Below are 27,748 nucleotides of genomic sequence, written 5' to 3' on the forward strand. Positions count from 1 at the left end.
AGATACGAAGCGTACTTGCTCTTTGTTCAGCGAGGATTGTTGGGGCAAAAATGACAGAGTTGCCCATAAAAACGTTGTTTTAATTATATGTATAATCTGAAATCAGCGTGCATCGGACATGGGCAAGGGAACACCGCAAATTCGATTTAATCTCGGCTGGTCAGTTATAGTGCCTTTACAATACAGAGGTAAGCAGGCTAATATGGCAATATTTATATCTCCGTAGTAAAGGTTTGGGTTTCTTTTTTATAAACAGACAATACAGGCTATATGTTATTATAGCTTTTTGGTTGATATTTAAAAATATATGGGTAAAGTATTTCCCAACAAATTTGGTGAGCGATTGTACATTATCTCAGTACATTTTCTTAACAATTTCAATAAGCCTGCCGAAGAAAAACTGTCAGGTAATGCATTACTTTCGTAGAAAACATTTTGAGGTTTAAACTTGGTTAGCATTTATCATTACGGTAAGTGCATGAAATGCAGTCACGGATTGACAAAATTAAATATTTCATATAGCGGACGTAATTTAATGTGCTCTTTTTTAGGGTAGATTTTTGACCGGTTTATCTGTCTTTACAAATATATTTTAAAAAGTACAGTATCCCGCCTGAAAGAGTGTGCGGTTTGTTTATCGATCGCGTGAACAGTTATAATACCGTTTGACATATACAGTCCGTGTTGTTGTTTGAAGCATACAGGTTACTAGTTTAATCGCAGATATTCTCTCATTTAACAACTTTGTTGAAAGTAAAACAAGTCTCTGACTAACTGGACTTTGCTCCGAAGATAAATGAAGTGGTTTAGTTTCATTACAATAGAAATAGCAAGCTTATTCTTTAAATTCGGTCCAATTTTTCCATACAATGATATTATTACATTTTGTACAACGGAATAGGGGGCAGATTTATTGTGCAGATATAATGTGTGTTAGTTTAAAGTGTCTTTTTTGCTTACACGTGCAATGTTACTCTCTGTCTAAAGGCATTCATAAAACCCGCACCATGGAAATAAACAGCCACGGAGCATTGATAGAAACTTAAAACTAATATCAAACAACGAAAAATCCCGTGGAATAGGACTGTGTCAATGCTTCACTGGGAAAGTTTTGGAGGTTCGTGATAACAGCGCCGCCAGGCAGGCATGTGCAGATAGGATTTATTAGAAAATGAGGATTGGACGTGAGCTACGTGCGCATCCAGGGGTAGACGAGATGACATGGAGAGGCTGGAAAACACGGACCTTTTAAAAGCACAGGGAACCGAGAATATCTGTTCTGCGCCAGAGAGAGTCACGAACGGCTGTTGTGAGCCTCATGCGGTGAGTAAAATGGGTCTGAACGCGACCACGGCGGAGGAGCTGCTGGCAGGTCAGGCGTCCAGATCGGAATCCGGTATTACGGTTCTGAAGAACGAGTCTAAAAGCGGGTTGCCGTTGTATAATGGGGAAGGACGGGTGTCTCCGGCAGCTACTACTGAAGGAAGTTATCATGATGTTCCAGTGCAGAAGCACAGCGGGTATTCACATCTAAATGGACTGGTGAAGGCCCCCGATGGGGGTCCCACACACATGGGACATGCAGACAGGACTCTCTTGCCTGGGAAAAGACATTGTGGAGATGTTAGATTCAGACACCTCCAGAATCAGAGGAGAAGAGATGAGGAAAACTCAGGGTTCGGGGCCCTTTTGTCCGGTCCTGGAACGGGGGCCGGATCTAGTGGTACTTCGGAAACATCCCATGGACCGGACACTGCCTACCCTCCGCTCGAATGCAAAAGGAGGAGGCTTGAAACGGACCCCAAAACAGACACTAGCAAATGCACAAGGGCGATTGCGCCCCTTGCAGCCAGTAACCAACACAAAAACTGCAGTGCTACGAGCCTCATATCCTCCCCTAGTTGGGTCCACCACAATGGGCATAAAGTTGCAATGAACCATGCACCAGGGCAGGCCAGTCAGGCTGAGGTGCAGTCCGTGACCACCAGTGCAGGTTGTTCCCCAGAGCACATGGCTCAGAGGTATATAGTGCCCTGTATGAAGTATTATGGCATTTGTGTTAAAGATGGCTTCCTGGGCTCTCGACGTGGGGAAAAGGTTCTGGAGGAAGTGGAGACTCTAAATCACAGTGGGAAGTTTCGAGGCGGGCAGCTGGTGAGCCAAAAGAGCATCCCTTCTAAGAATATCCGTGGAGACCAGATAGCCTGGGTAGAAGGCAACGAGCCAGGCTGCGAAAATATCGGAGTCCTCATGGCTCACATTGATGAGGCCATAATGCGCAGTGCAGCCAATGGACAGCTGGGTGACTATGTCATCAACGGCCGCACCAAGGTGAGTAAGAGGTGACAAGGTGGCACATCTGTAATCACCTTTACTTTTGTTCCAAACCTGTATGATTTTCTTTTTTCTTTGGAACACAAAAGATGTTAGGCCGAATGCTAGCACATAACAATAATTTTAAGATTTACGCATTTCAATTTCATAACAAAATCCCATCAATTTGAGGAATCTTTAATAAAATAACATAAAAAAAACCCTAATTATTTTAAGTTTTATTAATTTAAGTTGAATATTACACAGTTCAGTTTGAGGACAGAATGTTCATTTTTGGGTGAATAAATCAAGTGTTTTTGTTCAGAATATCATAGTAAGTATTTTAATATGATAGTATCTGAATCACTCACCAGTAGAAGTTAAAGGATATTAAAGGAAAATTCTCTCATCATTTACTCACCCTCCAGATGATTATGACTTTCTTTCTTCTGCAGAACACAAACACAGATTTTTAGAAGAATATTTCAGCTCTGTAGGTCCATACAATGCAAATGAATGGTGATCAGACCTTTTGTAGCATCAAAAATCACATAAAGGAAACATAGAAGTAATCCGTATGACTCCAGTGGTTAAGTACATTTCTTTAGAAGCGATATAATAGGTGTGGGTGACTCTAAATCTCCACTTTCACTTTTACATCTGAAAGTCAAAGTGGTGCCTGTTTAATTTCACTTTCACGTCTGAAAGTGAAAATTAATGTGGAGATTGAGTAAAAAAGGACTTAAATATTGTTCTGTTTCTAACCCACACCTGTTATATTGCTTCTGAAGATATGGATTTAACCACTGAAGTCTTATGGATTACTTTTTTGTTTCCTTTATGTGATTTTTGGAGCTCCAAAGTTCTGATCACCGTTCACTTGCATTGTATGGACCTACAGAGCTGAGAAATTTCCTAAAAATCTTCATTTGTGTTCTGCAGAAGAAAGAAAAACACACATCTGGAATGGCATGAGGGCGAGTAAATGATGAGAGAACTTTCATTTTTGGGTGAACTATCTCTAACTAAGGTGCAATCAGTAATCTTCTCTGTTTATGTTGTTTTGGTCTTGCACTGACACCTAATGGTGTGGATGGAGCATCATTCAAATGCAGTAGTTTTTAGTTAACGATGCCGTTGTAGAAATTCATTATTCACAGTCAGCTATTGACATGATTTTAATTCACTTTAATTTAATCCATGAGTAAAAATGTTCAATAACAGGGTGCTTACTGAGATTAAGCAAGTAGTTTTCAGCTGGTCATGTGAGGGTCACCAAGATGCTGACTTTTTGTATGGTAATCTCATTGGTTAAAAAAAAAAAAAAAAAAAAAAAGTTTCTGTATTTGCCTTTACCTCTGACTAACTGCCAGCCCAAGGAGCGCTTTCCTTTCAGATCTCAGATTAGAGTTTTTTCTGGCTTTGAAGACTACTCTCTCAATCTCGATCTGTAGCCCGTACACAAACAAGGCATTCTTACTGCCACTAAAATGCACTGCATGTGAGTAAGGTGTGTGCGCATGTTTGTTTAGTAGGATTGTGAAACCTTATCAAATCTTGACATGCAAAGTGATTGATCATATGCCTTATCATATACACAAAGTTGTACTTGAGAAATGGATATTGCCAGAAACTTATTTTACTATATAAATCATGTTGGAGTAACCTATTATTTAAACTTATTAGTGTTTAAAAAAAAACAATTTTAACCCTCATGTCCTTTTTGGGGTCTGAGAACACTTTAAGTTATTTAAATAGCTAAAAAAAAAAAAAAAATGACTTAACATCTAAATATCAGGTTGAAACTTGTCTTTTGAGAACTGATTATAAACTAAATTTCTACTTGATAAAGTGCTTCAACCGTCTTCCAGTAAAGTGTTACATATTAAACTTACACTGTGTATACTGTACATTTGTTATCTTTGGGGAGGTATAAATCAGGAATAAGTTAAATAAATTTTCAAGTGCTAAAGGCTAGGTACTCTTAGTTTTTCCCAGGGGTTAATAATAGGTTAATTTCAAAATTACCCTTAAGGCAATCAGTAAAGTCAGTCTCAACGGAACATGTGGGTTAAAAAATAGGCCATTGACCTTATAAAAAATACATATATTTTAATTGTTTTAATGTTTTATTTAGATTCAAATAAGTTTAATTTGGACTTTGACATCACAGACAGTTGAGAGATAATTCAGTTGCTCAAATAGCTTGGCACAGAAGACTGAACAATGTGCCTCATGAGTGAGATGGAGCCATCGACCCGTAGGCGCTCAGAGTGTTGCATCTGTCTTGCCAGCCAGCTGTGAACATCAGAGCTGAAACTGCCCTCATGACGCAGGTCTAGTTATTTGAACTTGCCAGGTCAAACCAGTGTCCAATGGTATGTCCTGTTATACGATCTTCAGGCTATGGCATTTTCCAGATGCAAATTTGGCAGTTGATAGCGCCTCACTGTAAAGCTTAAAAGAGGACCCAAAACAAGTATCATAAAAGTAGTCCATGCGACTCATTCATTATATTCTAAGTCTTTAGAAGGCAAAAGATAGATGTAGATGAGAAACAATTGGAACATGTATCTTTTATACCTTATTCATCTAAATGTTGAGTGTCTATTTCTGAATTTACAAGTATCAATATACATCCAATATTTCAGAGACACATGAATATTCCTTGAAATCACAGTCTGTCCATTGCTGTTGCCATAAGAAACCTGAGCTAGATGACCTTTCTGTGGATCTGAAGATATGATCTTCATGTTGACTTCAGCTCTTTCGTGAGAGTCACTCAGCGAGGAGTGGCCACAACCGAGTCTTCTGTTCAGTGGGTCAGATCAGTCAGACTGAAGTCACTTGACCCACATCACCTTTAATCTGTAGTGAGATCACTTGTTAAATCCTGCATCAGTCTTGAATTTTGCCATTTTAATATGGACAGACAGATAGATAGATAGATAGATAGATAGATAGCGCCCTTGTTTTCTCTCCATTGGACTGATTACTCCTCCCTTTCTTTCTTGTTCTTTTTACCTCGCCTTCTCCTCTCCCATGCCTTACCAGACCTCTTATATTTTAGCTGACCAAAATATTTTCCCTGCCGTTGTCCTGGAAACAAAACGTTGTATATTGTGAGAAAGTGAATGTGGGAACCCATTCCCAGTCATTGCGCACTCCCTCTCTGTCTCTGTCGAAACCACTGCTTTTGGATGAAGTCATATACAAGGGATGTGCAAAACTACCAATTTTCATAATCAACTAGTCAGTCGGATGTTTGTACGACTAGTCGACTAGTTGGTGTTAAGGATAATAATGTATAATTAAGCTCTGTTATGTTCACGTGACTCCAATCAGACATGTTTCAGAGGGATATATGGACGCTTAGCACAGCACTTCAACAAGGTAACTAACGGATATTCAACAAAAATATAGGCTAACGCCTTATTGCATAAAACTATCAAATTAAGAAATAAGAAAGGCTCCAAATACAGAGCAGCACAAAAATAAAAATGTTAGTAGAAGACTCCATTAATTGACTAGTCAGTTGTTGTAGTCGACCACCATGGCACATCCCTTCCTGTATGTATCATTCAGTCTCTAATATGCTGTGTGTCCACATGGCAGAAGAGAGTTGCGGATAAAATAAGGATAAAAACGAGGGAACATAAAGTCCCAGTGTTTAGCTGCACCAGCCAAATGGCAGTAGTGTCTGCAGTAGACCTCACACCCCCCTCCCAGAGGACAACATGTGCACGGAGAGTAACATTCTGGAGCCCTCATACCAGGCTCATGCAACATCCATCTATATACAGCCATTACCAAGCATTACCAAGCAGAGCTCACATACACTAATAGAGTACTTTTACATGCATTTTATAAAAAGAGATACCTGCACATATGATAGACTTCTAAGGAGCATGTCAAATATCGAATTAACTGCATTCTAGTCTTTATTTGCTTTCATCCGCACTCTAGTTCCTGACATAGGCCAAATTAATGGGGGCTTGGAGCAAAAATGCCATACGTGTGGGGTAAAACGTGTAGTGAATTCCACATTTTTTTACTTTTAATATTTTTGTTATAGTCTGCTAAGTATTTGCTAAACTTCAGAAGAAGGGACCTAAATGATATTTAGGCACCAGAAAATCTAAGAGAATTGGGCTCTTTTGACCTGGGCCTGTAAACAATTGCCCAGAACACCTAAGCAACCACAAAGCAATGTCCTGGCAACCACCCACATCATGGTGGGTGCGAGCTTTGCACAGGCAAGGAGCATTACAGTTTCTTCAGAAAATGTAAAAATGTAGTTGGAGACACTGTTGTGTTCTAATTTACTTTAATGATGTAATTAAAGGAAGTGTCTGACATAAGTAGATGACACACTGTGTGTTTTATATGGTTTAAATTACATCACAGAGCAACAGTGTTATGACCAAGGTATACTTTTCTTTGCGTGTTTAGGATCGCATCGCGCCTGGTCGACCGCGTTGCCTTTGTGAGTATACTCTTCTGACCACGAGTGAATACGAACACGTTTGACGCATGCCCACTACATCTTCTTTGTGATACTCTTTTAGTAGAATCAATGGCTGGCGCGTGTGCCGATGATGCGCACAGACGATGACCGCATCCACGAGTCAAGGAAATCTGGCCGGCGCACGGTCAGGCCGCGCGGACTGGATTATTAAGAAATTTACATCACGCATACTGCGCGCAGAGCGATCAGCAATGCAGACGTGCCAAGTACACTTTGCCTTTACACTTCTCTGGGAAATCAACTTATAAATTGCTTACTTATAGTTGCCTGTGTGGATTAAATTGGGATAGTAGAAAGTAGGGTGCAACAGGGCTAAATGCTCTGTGGGGTAAAAGGCTCCACTGATTTTATTTTCTCTCAAAACACTAAATAGCATCAAAAACAACCACATCACTTTTCTAAACACCTGTTTGTCACTATACACTGCAAATTGTTCCTGTTCCATGAGATCATTGCTTGTGGTGTCTAATGGTTGATTTTGAGGCAATTTGATCTAACATTTAATAATTTTAAAATGCTGTATATTTATGTAGTTAATGAAAATCCCTGAAATTAACACATCATTTTCAGTTTTGTTTACGGTCATTAAATAAAAAAATAAAAAAAATAAATAAAAAAATTCAATAATTGTCATAAAAGTGAAAGGCTGGTATTTGGGGTAAAAAGCCCCCATGTTGCAGGGGCTAAAGGCCCCTATTAAACACATTGTTTTGTTTTTTAAAGTGGGGCGAATAGATTTGTTATGAAAAATGTTCAAAGTGGACTCACATTGACTCATCAAATCATAATGGAGATTAATTTGCTTATAGAATACTTGAGATGTAATAAAATGTCAAATGTGTTTGAAATTAACATGAAATGTTAAACCTTTTCTGAAGTGATTATTTTGAGTAAGTATTATCTTAATTTGTTACTCAAAAAAGCATCTTACTGTCTCAAAATTATTTGCATTAGTTAACAAGTTGTGCTCTATATTTATTGCCCCAGTATCTACACAATATCACTTTAAACCCCCTAGGGGCCTTTTACCCCAAGTGAAGGAGCCTATTACCCCAAGTGTGGGGTAAAAGGCTTCCTCACTACCCTTTTTTAAAAACCGAATTTTAATTAAAACAACATTCTGTTATTATTTCTTTGTACACAAATGATGTTGCTCCATCAATATTTATAATAAATAAATAAATAAATAAAATTTTCCACCTTGATACATTTTGTGACCAGAAAAAAGTACAATTTCCTTAAGCCCTGTTGTACCCTATTTTAACACAAAAAAATAAAATAAAAAAAATAACAGACATCACCTTTAAGATACTAAGTCCTTGGCAGTGGCTTATCTGAGTAGGAGGGACAATTAGATTATATGGTAGAAGAGAGGTGTAGACAAGAAATGTTATATCAGCATCTTAACAGCAGCTCTCCGCAATGCAGTGGTACAGTACATACAGAGGATAAGAGTTTTTACTGGACACCATCTTAACACACTGACCCACATGTGAGATGGAAATGTTTAAGAGATTATGAGTATTATAGAGACACACGCAAGGAAATATACACCTGCAAACATTAAACATCCCATCGTTTATTTTTATACAATTTTACTTGCCATGTGAACGTGAAAAGACTACACCACAAAAATCCCAACAGCAAGCTAAAGGTAGAATTGTAACTGTCTAAATTACACAATGACTGCATTTCCGTTATGACAAATATTGAATTGAATTTTAAGGTATTATATTGGTTATGACAAGTTAATAGGTTTGGTCTCTGCGGACTTGGCGTCTTTGCTGCTGCACAATTAGACATACATACAAACCCCTAAAGCAGCTTTAGACAGTTGGTGCTGGGGAGGAGGAAGGTTTAACTTGTAGTGTGTTGCAATGAGATGACTTATCTTTAAACCACTAAGGCAGTTTAAATGCTAGACAAAATGAAGTATGCATGTTGATTGGTTAAGGGCTAGGGTATACTTAATTTTTACGTGTACATGTACGTCTCGCACATGGTCAAGCCCTCAGCCTTTTAAAATGTACTAATTTGAACGCAGTTCAGTATGAACGCTTGAGTACTATGACTGCTTTATGTTACTCTTTAGTACAGTCAATGCCAGGTGCATGTGCAAACAACACATACAGACACGGACTGTCCATGTGTCTAGAAAAACTGGGCTGTCCGTGGGTACTTTGGTGATGACGAAATTTGAGTCACACACATTGTGTTGTGGAGGACGAATCTCAGTTGCCTCCGCGTCTGAGATCGACAATCCACGTGGCTTGTTGAGCGCGTTACCATGGAGACATAGCGCGTGTGGAGGCTTCACGCTATTCTCCGCTGCATCCACACACAACTCACCACGTGCCCCACTGAGAACGAGAACCACATATTATAGCGAACATGAGGAGGTTACCCCAGGTGACTCTACTCACCCTAGCAACAGGGCCAATTGGTTGCTTAGGAGACCTGGCTGGAGTCACTCAGCACGTCCTGGATTCGAACTCTTGACTCCAGGGGTGGTAGTCAGCGTCTCGCTGAGCTACCCAGGCCCCACAAGAACCTCTGTTCTTAACGCAAAGTTTAAACTCTGTTCCTGCTTTTGCAGTTTGGAGATTCTACCAGCAGTTGGTAATAAAGTTCATGTCCAGACTCTGAAAATATAGTGAAACATCAAATTATGTCCCTGACAATCACTGTTGTAGCCGTTTTATGAAACAAAAATGTATGATATTTGTGTTATACTTTCTAGGGTTCATGGTTTACTTTTATTATTATTTTATTATAATAATAATAATTTATTATTATTCTAATTATTAATTGTTTTTAAATATACAGTTGTATTTATGATCTCATTTGTATTAGTATTTTTCCACCTGTTGTCGTAGAGTGATTTTTAAGTCACTGCAAAAGGGGCCGGAGAGGGTAAAATGTTTGGATTTGAAGGTTGTTTTTGGTTTAAGTTTTTCATGTTTCAATAAATGAATTTAATAGAAGTACAAAAAAAACAAAAAAAAACCAATCCCTTGATCCACTGCATAACCTGAAAGGCCGATACAACCACTGTTAATAATTGTCTGTCACTTGATCAATATGATTAATAATACTTACATTCTCTATAACGGGGGTCGGCAACCTATGGCACGCGTGCCAACACTGGCACGTGGAGGGGTAATCACTGGCATGCCAGCAGCGGTGAGAGAGGACTGTTTTATCTTGATGTAATCCTTCCTTCCTCATGATCACGCAGCGTGTTGTCATGAGCTGAATGGGAGACTAAACAAAAAGTTAAAATGTGACGATAATGCATTATACCCAACAGACTCATGCAGCGCGTACAAGCCATTCAAGCATCACGAGCCGGCAGCACTTTACATTCGATTAATCATGCTTCTGTCAGGCTGTGTGGATGACAGCCTACATTCCGTGTTTCATTTGTTTCTTTTTGCTTTCAGAACAACACGTGGTGTAATAAGGAAAAAATCACTATTAACCCTTGAGATTTCCAACCCGGCATACAGGTACACCCTCCTTAAACCATGGTGACATTCAAAATTACAGTAAACGATTAAAAGAAAAAAAAAAAACACACATCGTAGGATTCAAAAATCTTCTCAAGTCTATTCAAAATATAAATGAAACCTGGAAATAAAGTTTTAGGAGTTTGCAGGTGCAATTCACTGAAAAGGGCTAAAAAGGGCCGAAAAGTTGATCAGCTTGTGATGCGCAAATGGCTTGCACGCGCAGCGTGAGTCTCGTCACACTTCAATAGTGTTTAGCCTCCCATTCAGCCGATTAAAACATGCTGTGTGATCATGAGGAAGGATTACAACAAGATGTTGATTGGAATGCAGGTGTGAAAAACTTCATACAAATAAAATAGCCTGCTCCTCTCTCGCTGTTGCTTGCGTGCAAGTGATTACATGACTACAATGACATAATATAAGAAATATTTAAGATTCCACACAATTTCAAATGAGCAAATTTGAGACATTAACTGTGTTAACTCATTTTGTACAAAAGGACAGGTTTTCTGTCATTAAAAAGCACTTAAAATGCTTTGTGAAAATTCACATCCAGGATCATGATTATATCATAATCATCGGGTTTTGCACAAAAATTTCACTCAAACGGTTATGCTGATAATGTCATTTGTAATGAAAAATAGACAATTAAATTAGAAGAATGCAAAATAGAACCATTTTCACAAGTGGACTCATACTTCGGAAAATCGCATACATTTGCACAGCCATTGACCAGGAAAATAGAAAATGGCACTCCATGTCAAAAAGGTTGCTGACCCCTGCTCTATAATTTAATGGAACCTACATCGAAATCCTGAACCACATTTTCTATGTGTATAAAAGGAGTGTGTCACTGTCATATAAATATGCCTGACATTCAACAAGGACACAGTTAATGCACAAAAGAATGTACATCCATCTTTCTATTCTTCCAATTCATTGCACACAGTCCATTTACACTACCAACTTCTTATGAATGTGCTGTCTTTGTTTATATTGTTGGTGCTTAAGAGGGAATGGACTATAAAAGAACTTCAGAATTAAATTGCACTTTATCCAGCCCATTAGCACTTTGTGCACGCAATTTCGCCAAACCCACTAGCACCTAGACTTAGCGCATACTTGCGCAAAAATAGCAAAACTTCATGCCATGGTCATGCCCACTGACTTTTCCTGTATGGCTTAAAGCATATCGCTGTGTTTAGTGCTAGTATTCTTAAAATAGGGTCCTACATGTCAAAGGACCTATCAGCTTGCACCATGTAGAGTTTCATAACTGGACTTTTTATGTACAGTCATAACATAGGCCTATATATTAATCAGTATTTGGCCATATATTATTGTTCATATTATTTAACATCAAAACACATTAATCTAATTGCTGTAAACAGATTAAGTCAGTATACTGGTTTCAAGAAATCTGAATAAGACAGCTGGAATATACCTGTATTTATGATAGGTTTGGATCATGTAAAGATCTTATTTGGAATTTCCACCATAACTAGACATTTATTTATATCTGCACATGTCCAAACAAAGGTAATTGGAAATAGACAGCTTTGAAAAATCAACCTATTGAAGAAACACATTTTTGGAGTTTAAGACTAAATGTTTTTTTTTTTACTAACATTTTACAAACATTAAAATAAATGTAATGACTTTCATTTTGCAATTCACTGGGCTTTTTTGTGTTATTGTTAAGGACATGAAGGAGAATTCACGAGTTGATTAAATTACTGTCCAAAATTAATCAAATGCAGTGTAATAAATGGCAAGTGCGAGCATCCGTAATGAATGCTCTTTGGCCCATATGGCAGTTAGTATTTGAGTTTTGCGGTTGCTTCATCCATGTGTCTCATCCATGATTGCTTGGTGATTTGTAAATTTGGGGCTCCCAATCTTCCCTTTGCGGATGTAGTTCAGTTTGGGAGAAGTAAAATTTACATACAAGGGCATTTACACTCAGTTTTTTTCATTTAAAAATGCATGAAGTTACCAAGTTTAAATATCACTTTAGATTTGACATAAAGGCTGGGTGATTGTTTCAAATAAAGTGGGTGGTGACCAGAACAAAGCTCAAAGATCTAGAGGGAACACTGTTAGCCCTTTTCCACCGACATGGTTTGGGTGCGGGATCCTGGCCCTGTGCGAATTCTCGAAATGTTCTGCGCATTTCCACCGAAGAAAGTCCGTTCCGGGGCCGAAAGCCTGGTTCAACACCGGCCCCAAAAGCTTGCTGGTCTCTACGCATGAACCGATTATGTCATGGGACAGAGGGTGGGATAATGTTTTGTCACCATGGTAAAGTTTTCACAAACAACAACAGTAACAACCGTCTGCAGCAAGGAGTACTTCTTCGCTCCATAACAACAATAAAAAATCCACAAAATTATCAGGTATTAAAAGCGTTCAGGTAACACGGCGAAACGGGTGCTCTACTTGCAATATGGTTTCACGAAGATCCGAGATAAACTAGAGAGATCGCAAAGGAAAAAAATACTCTATGAGAACGAAGATACAGCATGAAATAATGCACGCCGCCTTCAATCGGACAATTGACCAAATCATAAACAAACTGAAAAACACTTGAACTTGAAACCTTGTTTAAGCAAAACAAAAAACGATTTTATTGTTAATTATATAATTGAAGTGCTTTTAAATGATGAATTGAACAATACAGCATGTTCCATTAACTTTCATTAAGAGCACTAACCCAAGGCCAACAAGGTAACCACACACACACACACACACATTTCAAAGCTCTGCTCATTTTAACTCGTTAGTGATAAAACAAAATATTTAGCCTGAAGTGCAAGAAAACGTGTCCTCAGTCTTTTAGGATTTGGTTAGTGACTGATATGAGCATGTCTCTGTGAACAGAGTTTCTTGATACGTGCAGGAACAGCTGACACTGCCACTTGCATGTCCTCCTCCACCGACAAGCTTTCTCTTCTTTTGTTTTTTTATGAACGTCACTGATGAAAAGGCCAGCTCGCACAAGTAGGTTGTTGGGAACGATAACAGAATAGCAATGGCACGGTCTGAAATATTTGGGTATTGCTGCACTACCCGCAACCAAAATGTGTCATGGGGCAAATGGGCAAAGTACATTTTAAGTGTTTAGTTCGGCAAATTCCTCTTGTTGTCTCAGTGACAGTTTCTGTGCAGATGCGGAAGAGAGTGAATGGAATGGTGCACAGACCCAGTCATGGTCTTCCACATTTGCAGAAGGGAAGTAGGTGAGGAACCTCTTTTCCAGCGTGTCCAGGTATTTGCATATGAGATTGCACAATCCCGTTTTACCCGCAGTGTGCGGCGATGTTAATGGGAACATTTTAATGGACCCACGGACCACCCTCTCTCGCCAGAGGGCCAGTTTTGACCGAAATCCTTGCAGTTTGTCTGCTGCAGTCAGAATGGTCTCATTTTTCCCCTGCATTTTAATGTTCAGCTCATTCGGGTGGCTGAATATGTCAGTGAGATGTGCCATCTTTGCCCACCACGAGTCATCTCCAATTAGATTCTTGTGGGGCAGTTTGTGTTCCATTGCAAAAGATTTTATCTCATCCCGCAGCTCATATAAACGGGACTGCACTTTGCCCCGCGAGAGACATCTCACCTCTGTGTGCAGTAACAAGGTCTGGTACCCTGCTCCCATCTCTGCACATAGAATGGAAAAGAGTTGGATTTTCAGTGGACGTGATTTAATGAAGTTCACAATCTTCACGCTCTGTTCCAGTACCTCAGTTAATTCAGGTGACATTGTTTTGGCTAAAAGAGCTTCGCGATGCAAGCAAATGGTTTTGATGGCAGGATTCTGTTCCTTCACCTTACTCACAAAGCCTTTGACTTTCCCCGTCATTGCAGCTGCCCCGTCTGTGCAGAGGCTATCACACATAGCCCAGGTGAGGTTTTTTCTGTCAGGTAGGCATCTGTCACACGAAATATCTCATCCCCTGTTGCGTGACTGGGCAGCTGCTTACAGAAGAGGAAATTCTCCAAGATTGAATCCCCATCCACATACCTAATGTTTGCGATCAGTTGGCAGTATCCACTGATATCAGTTGACTCGTCGATCTGCAGGGAAAACCTGCCACTAGTAATTTATCACATATAATCGTACAACACACATTTCCTGGAATAATTGAAAAGGGTTATTTAAGGACAAATTCCACGGCACACCAACCCACCTCCCACGGTACACCGTTGTGCCATTTGAGAACCACTGCTCTAGTGATAAAGCCTGAGATAAGGGTCAGGGGGAGTGTTCCCTCTCTAGGGCTTGATAAAGTGCTGACCGTATCACAGAGCCCGGCAGCTAACAGCAGCCCTGATGACTTACAATCCTGATGAAACAGACCTCTGTTACCATCTCCACCATCATCCAGGCCCAGGAATGCCTCATATCATCCAGAGCAGCTATCATGCCAAAATTCTACTGCTCTACAGAAGACAAACCACATTTACAATGCACTACATTAAGTGTAAGCCATTTGTTGTAGGCAATTTCATGTCCTGCCTATGTCCTATGTTGTTCACTCTTTTATACCTACAGTGTAATGCACTCTGATTTATATTGTACAACCAAAATACACTGGAGTGGAGCAGAGAGACAGGAAATAACACAAGCCAGATTCAAACTTACATCAACCGCATAAGCACCTCAGCTCAACATGTCCGAGCATCTGTGATCATCGCTAGGTCATGTTGTCATGGTAACAGATATGTATGCAAATACAACGTTGAATGCAAATAGAAAGGCCATGTCCACACTAAAAAATTTTTTGATTAAAACACCTCTCAAATGTGGATGAGAGGTGAAAAAGCCCCTTTATACTTAATATCTAGAACGAACAGTTGTGAAGTCATTCAGAAAATTTTTTTGAGCGCAAACTTTCAGGAAAACCATTGGTCCATGTCATCGGTAGCTGTGACCTGGAGCTCCACCTTCTTTGTGGCAACAGCTAATTCCGTTCAGTGAACATGAACTCACTGGCATGCGTTATGAGTTATTAGCATACTGGTGCAAACTTAGCTACATCTGTACGTAATTTTTTTACTTAATTGGTCTTCAAAAGAAATCAAATCCACTCAAATACTCTTAAGTGCCCATTCACTCATGTGCTATCTGCAGCCAAAAGCCATTCACAGATCTTCCCAAAGTGAGATATGTCATCATTCTTTTGTCTGTATTCTACCCATTAACGCACTTTTATACACCCATCTTGCAGTAGTATCAGTGTTATCATAAATTAGAATAACAGAGTGTAACTGGTGCATATTATGGCCTCGAATAGTGTGTTAGTTCATTAGCGCCATAAATGCAAAATGTAAACATTACAAATGACACATTTTCTATTGCATATTATATATTACTTTAAATCATCATCGAGTAGTTTAAACAGCTTCTTTTAGTGATCTTGTGTAAATTCTACTCATAGAATGAGACATGAAGTCATTGATAACACATTTTAATGTCTCATTATTTAAGGTTTTACATGTAGTCTTATGCGTCCTCATATTAATGTGCTAATCTAAAGGACTGCCCCAGCAGAGTGGCTGGGGTTTGAATGCTCAAAAACAGTATACCATTGCTCAGCTGTTTCAAACATCTTTTTGACTCTGATCGATGACCGAAGAAGGACTTTGTTTTGAGAATACCGGGGCATTAAACATAGCAAATTCAACTTTCACATTCACTTTTAAGCAAATTAAAGCATCAATGAGTCGAAGTTCCTACTTTATATGATAAAAAACCTATTAAGGCAAAGTTTGCTGAGATGGGCAGGTAAAAGTGCATGGCAGTGGCAGTGCATGAGTTAAAATATTAGTTCAGAGCTGGGTGAGACACAGGAATGTGGTCACCCTCATAAACAGCACTGTCATTTGGAGATGACGGATCAAAGTCTATTGATGCAGCACTCTGAGGGTGGTTTGACAGTGTAGCCACTCTACGCAGACACGCCATACAGTGTGTTTATTTTGGCAGAAGACCACAGAAAAGCTTTATCATTCAGACACCAGATCTACTGTAAATTTCTTAAAGGGTCAGCAACCCAAGAGTAAATTAATCAAAGAACCTCCCCTAGTAATTAAAAGCTATTAACAGTGAACAGTAGGATGTGTTTAATTTATTAGAATATTATAAGCAAGAATTTACACATTCACAGTTTTCATCTGTGATTCACAAGTGGTTAGCAGAGATAGAATGCCATTTACACGTGGTTTTACCTAGAGATATTTCAAATGCACCTTCTGTGACCATAACTTAATTGATCAGGGAAGGGTCTCTGATTTTGTGACTACACACTTACCTTTACATCTACCATGGCATACCGATTATGTTTTTTTAGTGTATGGAAGGATGGATGGATGGAATTTTCCAAAAGTTTGGATTGGATAGTTATTTTCTTTTTACCTATGTGGCAAAGTTTATGCACAGATGATTTTGTGTTATGTGAGTAGGCAGTAGATTTGTCAATATACCAAAGCAAAAACAAATACAAACTAATTTCTTAAAGGGATATGTGCAGAGTTTTATGCAGAATTCTGCTTGCATAGGTTCCATATGGGCCTGACTAAATTCCAAGTCTTCCAAAGGATTCGATCACTTTGTGTGGTGAGCAGAAGAAAAATTAAAGGGAAAGTTCACCCAAAAATGAAAATTCTCTCATCATTTACTCACCCTCATGCCATCCCAGATGTGTATGACTTTTTTTCTTATGCAGAACACAAATGATGATTTTTAGAAGAATATTTCAGCTCTGTAGGTCCATACAATGCAAGTGAATGGGTACCAAAATTTTTAAGCTCCAAAATGCACATAATGGCAGCATAAAAGTACTCCAGTGGTTAAATCTGTATCTTCTTCTATGATATGATTGGTGTGGGTGAAAAACAGATTAATATTTACAATATATACAGTCCTTTATTACTATAAATTTTCCTCCCTGCCCAATTGTACAAAGTAAAAGTGGAGATTGATAGTAAAAAAAACTTAAATATTGATCTGTTTCTCACCCACACATATCATATCACTTCTGAAGATATGGATTTAAACACTGGAGTGGATTACTGGATTACCTTTATGCTGCCTTTATATGCTTTTTGGACCTTCAAAGTTCTGGCCACCAATCACTTGCATTATATGGACCTACAGAGCTGAAATATTCTTCTAAAAATCTTAATTTGTGTTCAGTAGAAGAAAGAAAGTCATATACATCTGGGATGGCATGAGGGTGAGTAAATAATGAGAGAATTTTCATTTTTGGGTGAACTATCCCTTTAAGTCATTATTCACTCAAGTCAAAGTCACAAAAAAAGTCGCTAAAATTAAATATGGCGGCTAGTCTGTATAATCAAATCTCATTGGTTCTCATTGCTTCTCGTGACCAAACTTAATGATGTCATTTCGCATTATGCATCAGTTTACTCTACAAATGTGATATGGCCATATGTGTTCACTATGTTGACCACTTCAAAATGCAGTTTGTTTAATCAGATCACCCAGGATGGATAATATTACCACCAGCTCTGAATGAGGCCTTAGTGAATGTTACAAAATGTAAACTCTTCTGAATCCTGTTTCTTAAACCACCTCTCTTTTCTGTCTTTTAAGGCCATGGTGGCGTGTTACCCTGGTAATGGGACAGGATACGTGAGACATGTGGACAATCCTAATGGTGATGGACGCTGCATAACTTGCATCTACTATCTCAACAAAGACTGGGATGTGAAGGTATGACGTGACCCTCAAATTCACACTGTTTTTCGATTAATCAGGTGGGTTATAATGAACTTCAGTATGTACTTTCCACATGTACACCAGACCTTCTCTTATCTGTCTGTGTGTGTGTCTATTTGCACAGGTTCACGGAGGTTTATTGCAGATCTACCCTGAGGGTCGTAGTGTTGTTGCTAATATTGAGCCTTTCTTTGACCGTCTGCTCATCTTTTGGTCAGACCGACGAAACCCACATGAGGTGAAACCAGCTTTTGCTACACGGTGAGTTTTGCTCAGTTTCTGCAGGTCTGAATTAGCAATTTACATGAGAACTCACACAGACCATTGTCCGGTGTTGACAGTACAATTGTCGGTGATTTACGGTTAACGTACAATGGCGCAACTTGCTGTGTTGAAGGAATAGTTCCTGATGCATCGCAATCTTTATTTGAACAATCTCAATCTCAATTCTTAAAGGGATAGTTCACCCAAAAATTAAAACTCTCTCACATCCCAGATGTGTATGACTTTCTTCCTTCAGCAGAACACAAACAAAGATTTTTAGAAGAATATTTCAGCTCTATAGGTCCATTCAATGCAAGTGAATGGTGATCAGACCTTTGTAGCTACAAAAATCACATAAATGAAACAAAAGTAATCCATATGACTCCAGTGTTAAAATCCATATCTTCAGAAGCGATATAATAGGTGAGAAACACATTTTTAACTCTAAATCTCCACTTTCACTTTCACTTTTACATCTGAAAGTCACATGTGGTGCCAGTTTAGTTTCACTTTCACATCTGAAAGTGAAAGTGGAGATTTAGAGTAAAAAAAAGGACTTCTGTTTCTCACCCACAACTGTCATATCACTTCTGAATACATGGATTCAACCACTGGAGTCTTTGAGCCGTGCTATGCGACTACAAATGTCTGTGATAGAACAGTATGCTGTGTAAATTTTCAGATTTCACTCGGCAGTGATTGAGTAGGGTATCAAAATGAAAGATTTGTTGTAATTTACTCACTCCCATGTCGTTCCAAACCCGTATGTAATATTTTTTTGCAGAAAACAAAAGTAAACATTTTAATGAATGATGAATAAGAGTTAATAGTGACTCACCAAAAGTATCATAAAAGTAGTCCATGTGACTCATGCATCATATTCCAAGTCTTCTGAAGGCTTTCAGATAGGTTTTGGTAAGAAATAACCCAAAGTATTTTTCAGTGATAATCTTGACGTACTTCGACCAGGCGCAAACCGATCCAGAACATGCAAAAATGAAGGATACCTGGATCTTTAAGGGCCAATGTTTAAACAACAAGATTTTGTATGAACTGTAAGATTAATGACTAGTGTTTTTAAACTCCATCCTGGATTATTTCACATGAAATCTGTAGGTCCATACAATGTAATTGAATGGTGATCAGACCTTTGTAGCTCCAAAAATCACATAAAAGAAACACAGAAGTAATCCATATGACCCCAGTGGTTAAATCCATATCTTCAGAAGCAATATAATAGGTATATTATTATATCACTTTTGAAGAAATGGATTTAACCAATGGAGTCGTATGGATTACTTCTATGTTCTTTTATGCGATTTTTGGAGCTACAAAGTTCTGATCACCATTCACTTACATTGTAAGGACCTACAGAGCTGAGATATTCTTCTAAAACTCTTTGTTTGTGTTCTGCTGAACAAAGAAAGTCATACATATCTGGGATGGCATGCGGGTGAGTAAATAATCAGAGAATTTTCATTTTTTGGTGAACTATTCCTTTAATTGCGTGGATCTCATCTTTGTACACACATGGAACGAGTCAAACCAAACTTTTACGCTCTACATGCAATTTCACGAGGTGCTGCTGAACTTCTTCAATAATATACTACTCAATCACTGGTGAGTGAAATCTGAAAATGTACCATCTCTGACAGTCGCATTGTAGATCACATGACTTGCATTGTAGAGGGCTTCTGCGCAGAGTGAAAGATGGATCTTGAGATTTATGAATTGATATTGAGATCTTTCAAATAAAGATGCAATGAAAAATCTATATTTTTACCCAGTCCTAGTCAAAATGTAGTTAATTAATGCGATAATAAATTATCAAGTTAATTAACATGTTAATTTCAACAGCGTTGTAACTTGTTTTTGCATTTTCTTTTATTATCATTTATAATAAACCACTACTGTTTATTTCTAGGTTTAAATTTGATTTTAAATCAAAGATTTTCAATGTGCACTCAGACAGTTGAACCTCACTGTATAATTGCACCCATTTGCATCTGCTGTTGTTTAAATTCGGCCTTCTTGGCCTCTAAATTTAAGTACCTTTGCAGTAGAGGGTTTCTGCTAACCTCACTCCTATGTGTTTCCTTCTCACGCAAGCTCCTCGTCTATTAGACTGTGATCAGTCCAAACACACACACACTCATACACTCTCACACACTCACGTAAACACGCACTCATTTTACCTCCCCTCCCTCGGCTGTCCACCACCATTGTTCTCACACCGCTACAAACACTATTAAGATTTTATTTGATCCTGCTTTAAAAAATGCCACACCTGCTGCTGGTCTTCCTCAGGAAGAGTGTCTGTGTTGAAATGAGTTTTGTTAAACACATTAAATGCTTTATCTGTATTTTTGGCTCTTTGTTAAACAGTAAAAAAGAACTGGTTTTACATTTAGGCTTTACATTATGTGCTACATTTAGGATAATGGTAGGTGTCTCCTGTGTATATCAACTCCCATCACAGCTTGGGGGCAAGGCGGGGCACAGGAAATACATGTTTCCTGAGTGCAAGGGACTGCCGTTTAAGTTGGTGCTCTTGTGCTGGGAGGAGAGAGGCAGGAATAAACACATAAGACATGCTGAGCAGCTCAGCGCTCTGTGGAGATCAGCTAACCTTGAAAATTATATCATTATTTACTCATCCTCATTTTGTTTCAACCTTGTATGACTTCCTTTTTTCTGTGGAACACACAAAGAAACGTCAGGCTGAATGTTAGTGACTGACTGAGCAGTGCCGTCTTCATAATTTCTCCTCTTGTGTTCCATGGAAGAAAGAAAGTCATACAGGTTTGGAATGACATGTTAATGATGACAGAATGTTCACTTTTGGGTAAACTATCCCTTTAACCCTTCCTGTGCTTTAATCTCTGGAACTTTAAACATCCAGAAGACTCTACACATCACAAAATCCTTAACACACACACACACACACACACACACACACAAAAAAAATCCCAAAAATCCTCTTCTAATTAGATTAGTACATGGTAGTCAGTCAACTGTCTTCTCTCAACTGTGTGTTTCTCTTCTCACAGCTACGCCATCACAGTTTGGTACTTTGATGCAAAAGAGCGAGCAGAAGCCAAGGAGAAGTATAGACTGGGTGAGTTTCGTACCTCTCAAATCAAATATGTTTTGAACATACAAGAAAAATCTTGCACAGTGTATACAGTGCTTTACATTGTGTTAAAGTACAATGTTGTCAATCTATTTTGCATTTTTCTAATTTGATACTTTTTGTAATCACAAATTATATTACCAACAGAACAGTTTAACTGAAAAGTTGAATTGAAAAACTAACATCAGTTTTAGAATTTCTTAGCATTTGGTATGTCCCCCTTTTGCTTTAATGACAGCATGCGCTCTAGCTGTGCAAATCCTTATGATCCATGTTATCCCAGCATGATTTTTAAAATGTTCCAAAAAGCATCTTGTGTGCTTCAATCAACAGAAGCAAGAAAATCTGACTGACTGTACAAAAGAGTTAACAGAAGTGTGATTAGAGACCAAGAAATAGTGTCCTAAACATCTTTTCTTATTTTACATCATACGGTTTCTTTCTTTTACGTTTTTTTTAGAATCCTAATTTGTCCTGTTTATTTCAAGGAGTAAATTAGATTGTTTAACTTAACGATTTGAAAGAATTTCATGCAAAAAAAATTGGAAGCTGGTAGAATGAATAGAATTATGATTTAGCTGAGATGTGAGCTTGCAGACTGAGTTGAATGTAATAAGAGAAATACTGAGTGCCTTGAAATAAAACAAAGACAGTTAGTGTTTCTGTTGCATTGTCCTTGCTGGTTGCATGCAAAATAAACAAAGTGTGACGAGTGTAGTCCAATTCTCGATTGAATGACTCTTATGAGATGGATATGTTTTTTAATGAATGAGACTGTGATAACTTTCATCTATAAGTCATCAGTTATCGTTTGATGGGTACCAGTACTTAACTTTCATGAGAGTTAATATAGTGTAATTACTGATTGGTTGTTTATATAATTATGTGTATTTGAAGATAGATATTCAGAGTTCTGTTGTAACAGATGGTACTTTGAAGGAATATTCCAGCTTCAATACAAGTTAAAGCTCAGTCGAAAGCATTTGTGGCATAATGTTGATTATCATAGAAATACATTTTGACTCGTCCCTTCTTTTCTTTAATAAAAGCAAAAATTGAGGTTACAGTGAGGCGCTTACAATGGAAGTGAATGGGGCCAATTCAACTTAACTTGTAGTGAACCCGGAATATTCCTTTAATTAAAAAATCAAAATGCATGTGACCAAAAATAGTAGTTTTTGTTTAGCATTTTTTTATTTGGGGGGCAGGGTTAATAAGCAAAATTAATCAGAATCAAAACCAGACTCGTTAAATTCCTTGCGATTCCCAAAACTTGCAGCTGATTTTTAAGAACAGCTTTGCCGATGTAAAAAGTGTTAACCTGCAATTGTTAACTTAACTAGCTATTTCTACCTGATCTAACCCTTAAAGTTAGTTTTATTGGTGTAACCTTATGTACAGTGTTTATGTTTATTCAGTGATGTTAAATAATATTTTTGCCTTAAATACTACAGTTGAAGTCAGAAGTTTACATACACCATAGCCAAATACATTTACGCTCAGTTTTTTCACAATTCCTGACATTTAATCATAGAAAACATTCCCTGTCTCAAGTCAGTTAGGATCACTACTTTATTTTAAGAATGTGAAATGTCAGAATAATAGTAGAGAGAATAGTAGATTTATTTCAGCTTTTATTTCTTTCATAACATTCCCAGTGGGTCAGAAGTTTACATACATTTTGTAGTATTTGGTAGCATTGCCTTTAAATTGTTTAACTTGGGTCAGTTGTTTTGGGTAGCCTTCCACAAACTTCTCACTATAAGTTGCTGGAATTTTGGCCCATTCCTCCAGACAGAATTGGTGTATCTGAGTCAGGTTTGTAGGCCTCCTTGCTCGCACACGCTTTTTCAGTTCTGCCCACAGATTTTCGGGTTGAGGTCAGGGCTTTGTGATGGTCACTCCAATACCTTGACTTTGTTGTCCTTAAGACATTTTGCCACAACTTTGGAAGTATGCTTGGGGTCATTGTCCATTTGGAAGACCCATTTGTGACCAAGCTTTAACTTCCTGGATGATGTCTTGAGATGTTGCTTCAATATGTCCACATAATTTTCCTTCCTCATGATGCCATCTATTTTGTGAAGTGCACCAGTCCCTCCTGCAGCAAAGCACACCCACAACATGATGCTGCCACCCCCATGCTTCACGTTTGGGATGGTGTTCTTTGGCTTGCAAGCCACACCATTTTTCCTCCAAACATAACAATGGTCATTATGGCCAAACACTTTGTTTCATCAGACCAGAGGGCATTTCTCCAAAAAGTAAGATCTTTGTCCCCATGTGCACTTGCAAACTGTAGTCTGGCTTTTTTATGGCGGTTTTGGAGCAGTGGCTTCTTCCTTGCTGAGCAACCTTTCAGGTTATGTCGATATAGGACTTGTTTTACTGTGGATATAAATACTCGTCTACCTGTTTTTGTCCAGCATCTTCACAAGGTCCTTTGCTGTTGTTCTGGGATTGATTTGCACTTTTCGCACATTTAACTTAACATAAACTTGTGACCCACTAGAATTGTGATATAGTCCATTAAAAGTGAAACAATCTGTCTGTAAACAATTGTTGGAAAAATTACTTGTGTCACGACTTTCCAAAACTATAGTTTGCTAATATTAAATCTGTGGAGTGGTTAAAAAATGAGTTTTAATGACTTCAACCTAAGTGTATGTAAAATTCTGACTTCAACTTTACATAAAGCACTTGTTTTTTTTTTTTCAGTGAGCTAACTGTGCTTTAGTAGTCCTGAAAACATTGGAATCACCTGTCCACCATTAAATATCTTCTCTCCCCCTGTCCTCAACAGCTACAGGACAGAAAGGAGTTCAAGTGCCTGTCACTCAGAGCAACGTGACCTGAATCGCAGCCAGCTGAGGGAGCATTCGAGTGCGTTTTTCCTATTCTTGTGTATGCCAACCCATGCTGCTACGTGATTGGCCGATTCAAGAGGAGATGCAGGAAGCACATCAAACATGCCTCTGTGGAATCAAACACCCAATTGGAAACATCTCCTTTGATTTGGTTGGTCCTCTGAGTGCACAAAAGACTGTTTTTGAATGAAGACCACTAACAGAGGTGTCTGTCGAATTTGGGATGGTCATGACTCTGAAAGGCTGGTGGGAATTGCAGATTTTTCTCACCCTGTGGAAAGTCAAGAGCAGAAATGTCACAGTATAAGAATGGACCCAAGTTACTGTATTGAGCAATTGCTGTATTTTCTGTAGTAAGAATTAAAATGTCCACCCTTGCTTTTCACAAATGTACACCCCTGTGAGTAAGTGGGTTAGATGAGATTTGTCCTTTGGCCTTGTGGCCTTTGCGCTAACTCAGATTGACAGGAAATGAGGAGGTGAGACCGGCAAATCAAACGTGACATATCCTGTTCAACCCAGTGAATGAGTAGCCAAATTAAAGGAATATTTCACACAAAAATTAAAACTCTGTCATATACTCATTTACTCACACACGTTGTGCCAAATCTTTCTTTCTTCCGTGGAACACGAAAGGAGATGTCCTCGGTCACCTTTCACTTTCATTGCATCTTTTTTTCCATACAAAGAAAGTGAATGGTGACTGAGGCTAACATTCTGCCAAGCATCTCCTTTTGTGTTCCACAAAAAGAAAGTCATTCAGGGTTGGACCTGCATGAGAATGAGTAAAAGATGAAAAAATGTCATTTTTGCGTGAGCTATTGCTTTAACACTGAGTTTTGAATAGGTCATGAATAACGGCCTATTAATAGTAACATAAAATATGAATAATAACATAATAACATAAAATAACAAACAATGACATTGTACAGAACATTTCAGAAGTGATCAGAGTCCATAATGATAACCTGTTTTTGGGCCTGAAAACTGGGAAACCTTTAGGGGTGAATCCACGAAGAATAGCTATCTGCTTTGCTTAAGGAATTATGCGAATCAGGTGATGCCACAAACACGCCCACAAAGTTAATGCGGAAATCAGATCGGTTCTGAGTGATACATTGTGGGAATGCAGCAGACCACCGTGATCTGGCACACACTGGGACAGTACAGCATCACTCCACCACTGTGATCCAGACAATTGAAAAAGCTTTTAAAATGCAGAAAGTAGGCTTGACTACAACGCACATCTGGATATGCCATCATTTGATCATCATTTGGTGAATTACTGCTGCCATGATCGCTCCAAAATGTGTACCAACTTCTCTTTAAAACAAAATTACCAAAAAAACACGCCTGCTTTCTGTGGGCAGGTATAACGTCACATTAAGTGCGGTAATAAAATACGCTGATGTTTGTGAATGTGGCGCAATCTCTAAAGAGCCTCATTTGTATAGAAAGGAGGTGTGTTTGCCCAGAAAGGAAAGACAATTATTTAAATATTCATGGCACATCACTGTATTTGTTCATTTAAAGCCTGGTTAAAGGGATAGTTCACCCCAAAATTAATGTTAACATAGAGATTTGTAGCCTCAGTCACATCTTATTTTGTGTTCCACAGAATAAAGGAAGTTGGATGGGTTTAGAACAACAAAGGTGAGTCAGACTCATCACACTGTGAATTCGGCAACAATAGGTTAAAATTCAAACCACTGCCCCCAGTAGACGTAGGTGGTAATGTTGTTGAGGTGAAATGTCCACAGAGTGGCGCTAAAAGCGATTTGTATTTTTAGTTGTAAATAATGTAATACAGTCAACAGTAATGTATGTTTTATTAACTTTACCCCCTAACCCAAACCTCAACCCTAAACCTAATGGTCAGTGGTATAAAAATGTTATTCTTGAGCAAAAATGCAACCTCCGAATCGAGCTTGCCATTGTTTATGTGAATGCAATTACTTCCTGGTTTCCATTTGACCAGAACCCGTGTCTCTGAGGTTGCTCACGCAACGTGCTATCAGAAGTAAACATATTTATAGCTAATAAAAAACCCATTGCCTCTCCTTAATTTACCATTTGCAAAATGTGTGTTGTGCAACACAAAAAACAGGGTGATTGTGACCGTTTTTAATCTATGTGTGTATGTGAAATAATGAAAAACAAAATTGTCTCTTTCTGGCTTAGTTCAGCATGTAACAGTGTTTCTCTGTATTAGATAGTCTTCTAATACTCACAGGCTATAGTATAGTGTAATACTGCTGCATGCTAGCTCAGCTTTAAAGAGTCATTGCTTGTTTAAAGGGAAGCACTTAACTTAAAGGGAGTCACTTTTGAAAGAGAAGTGACAATCTCCTCTTTGCCTCAGAGAGGCGCTATACAACAAAATGATAAATATAGGGCTCTCCACAAATTATGGCCACATTTCTTAGTAGGTGACCTGGACAGTACAACACCCTCATTCTACCAGGTGTCCATTTGTACACCTCCCTTGTGCCTACAACTCCCAGAGGGCATTGCAGGTTCAACAGACATTTTAAGAGGCTAAGTTTGGAATGGAAAACTACCATACTGCATACTTCATAGCCGTGCGTTTACTGGAAAATAATTGCACACCTTAGAACGTCCCTCAACCAATCAGTATCAAGCATTCAACAGACCCGTAGTATAAGCAATGATAAACTTTTCAAACAGGTATGCTACAATGATATCCCTCATTACTTACATATTTAATTCAGCGAGTGTCGTCTTGTTATAATCTCAGATATAAAAGTTATTTATGCATTTTTTTTAAATACAGTTTTGAAAAAAAAAAAAATGCTTTAACTCTTGACAGTATGATCAAACTTGAATCAGAAAGGAGATGTAAAAAATTGTGGCTGTTATTACGGTTAATTCTGCACACTGCAAAATCAGGAGGTCATCCAGGTATTTCATATAAACAAATAATGTGCATTCTACTATAAACTGCAAATATAGTAAAAGTATTATGTTAGTATGCTATTTTGAACATAGCCACAGTCTGAGAACTTTCATAATGGAAGATAAGACTTAATGCAAAGAAACAGCACAGAACAGGTGATTATGCTTTTATCAAAAATGAAAACAACTGGACATCTTTTCTACAAGCATACTATGACAGATGGAGATTATACTGTAGTTTTGACCTGTTCTGTGTATGTGTGCCATAGGTGGCCCGAGAAGTGAACAGTAAAGCACTTTATCACACAATGTGTGATGTTTGAATGAGAGTGAATGGAACAAGAAGTTATGGAAAGAAAACGCTTTGTGCCATTTAACAGTATAATAACCTAAATCAACAGAAAAAAAAAAAAAAAATGTTTGCTTAACCTGAGTTTTGCAGTATTTAATTAAAATGTGTCAGATTTTGTA

The 27,748-nt window shown here is 38.3% G+C and overlaps 1 protein-coding gene across 2 annotated transcripts; it reads left to right on the plus strand.

The window, feature by feature from the left end:
- On the plus strand, nucleotides 1–27,748 carry LOC127429562 (prolyl hydroxylase EGLN2-like). Of its 2 annotated transcripts, XM_051678680.1 has the most exons (6): nucleotides 1–188; nucleotides 988–2,331; nucleotides 17,972–18,091; nucleotides 18,222–18,358; nucleotides 21,412–21,479; nucleotides 24,298–27,748. In XM_051678680.1, exons 2-6 carry the CDS (start codon nucleotides 1,222–1,224, stop codon nucleotides 24,348–24,350), a joined length of 1,488 nt encoding a protein of 495 aa, XP_051534640.1. In that variant the 5' UTR covers nucleotides 1–188; nucleotides 988–1,221; the 3' UTR covers nucleotides 24,351–27,748. The 2 variants fall into 2 exon arrangements, with proteins under 2 accessions (XP_051534640.1, XP_051534642.1); XM_051678682.1 differs by lacking the exons at nucleotides 21,412–21,479; nucleotides 24,298–27,748 and having other exon boundaries at nucleotides 17,972–18,135.

This window comes from Myxocyprinus asiaticus, chromosome 39 (genome assembly GCF_019703515.2).
Source record: "Myxocyprinus asiaticus isolate MX2 ecotype Aquarium Trade chromosome 39, UBuf_Myxa_2, whole genome shotgun sequence".
Lineage (NCBI taxonomy): Eukaryota > Metazoa > Chordata > Actinopteri > Cypriniformes > Catostomidae > Myxocyprinus > Myxocyprinus asiaticus.

Coding starts and splice junctions, on each gene's coding strand:
- LOC127429562 (XM_051678680.1), top strand. CDS start 1,222: ATGGAGAGGCTGGAAAACACGGACCTTTTAAAAGCACAGGGAACCGAG. Junction 18,092..18,221: donor ACAAAGACTGGGATGTGAAG/GTATGACGTGAC, acceptor CTATTTGCACAG/GTTCACGGAGGTTTATTGCA. Junction 21,480..24,297: donor CAAGGAGAAGTATAGACTGG/GTGAGTTTCGTA, acceptor TGTCCTCAACAG/CTACAGGACAGAAAGGAGTT.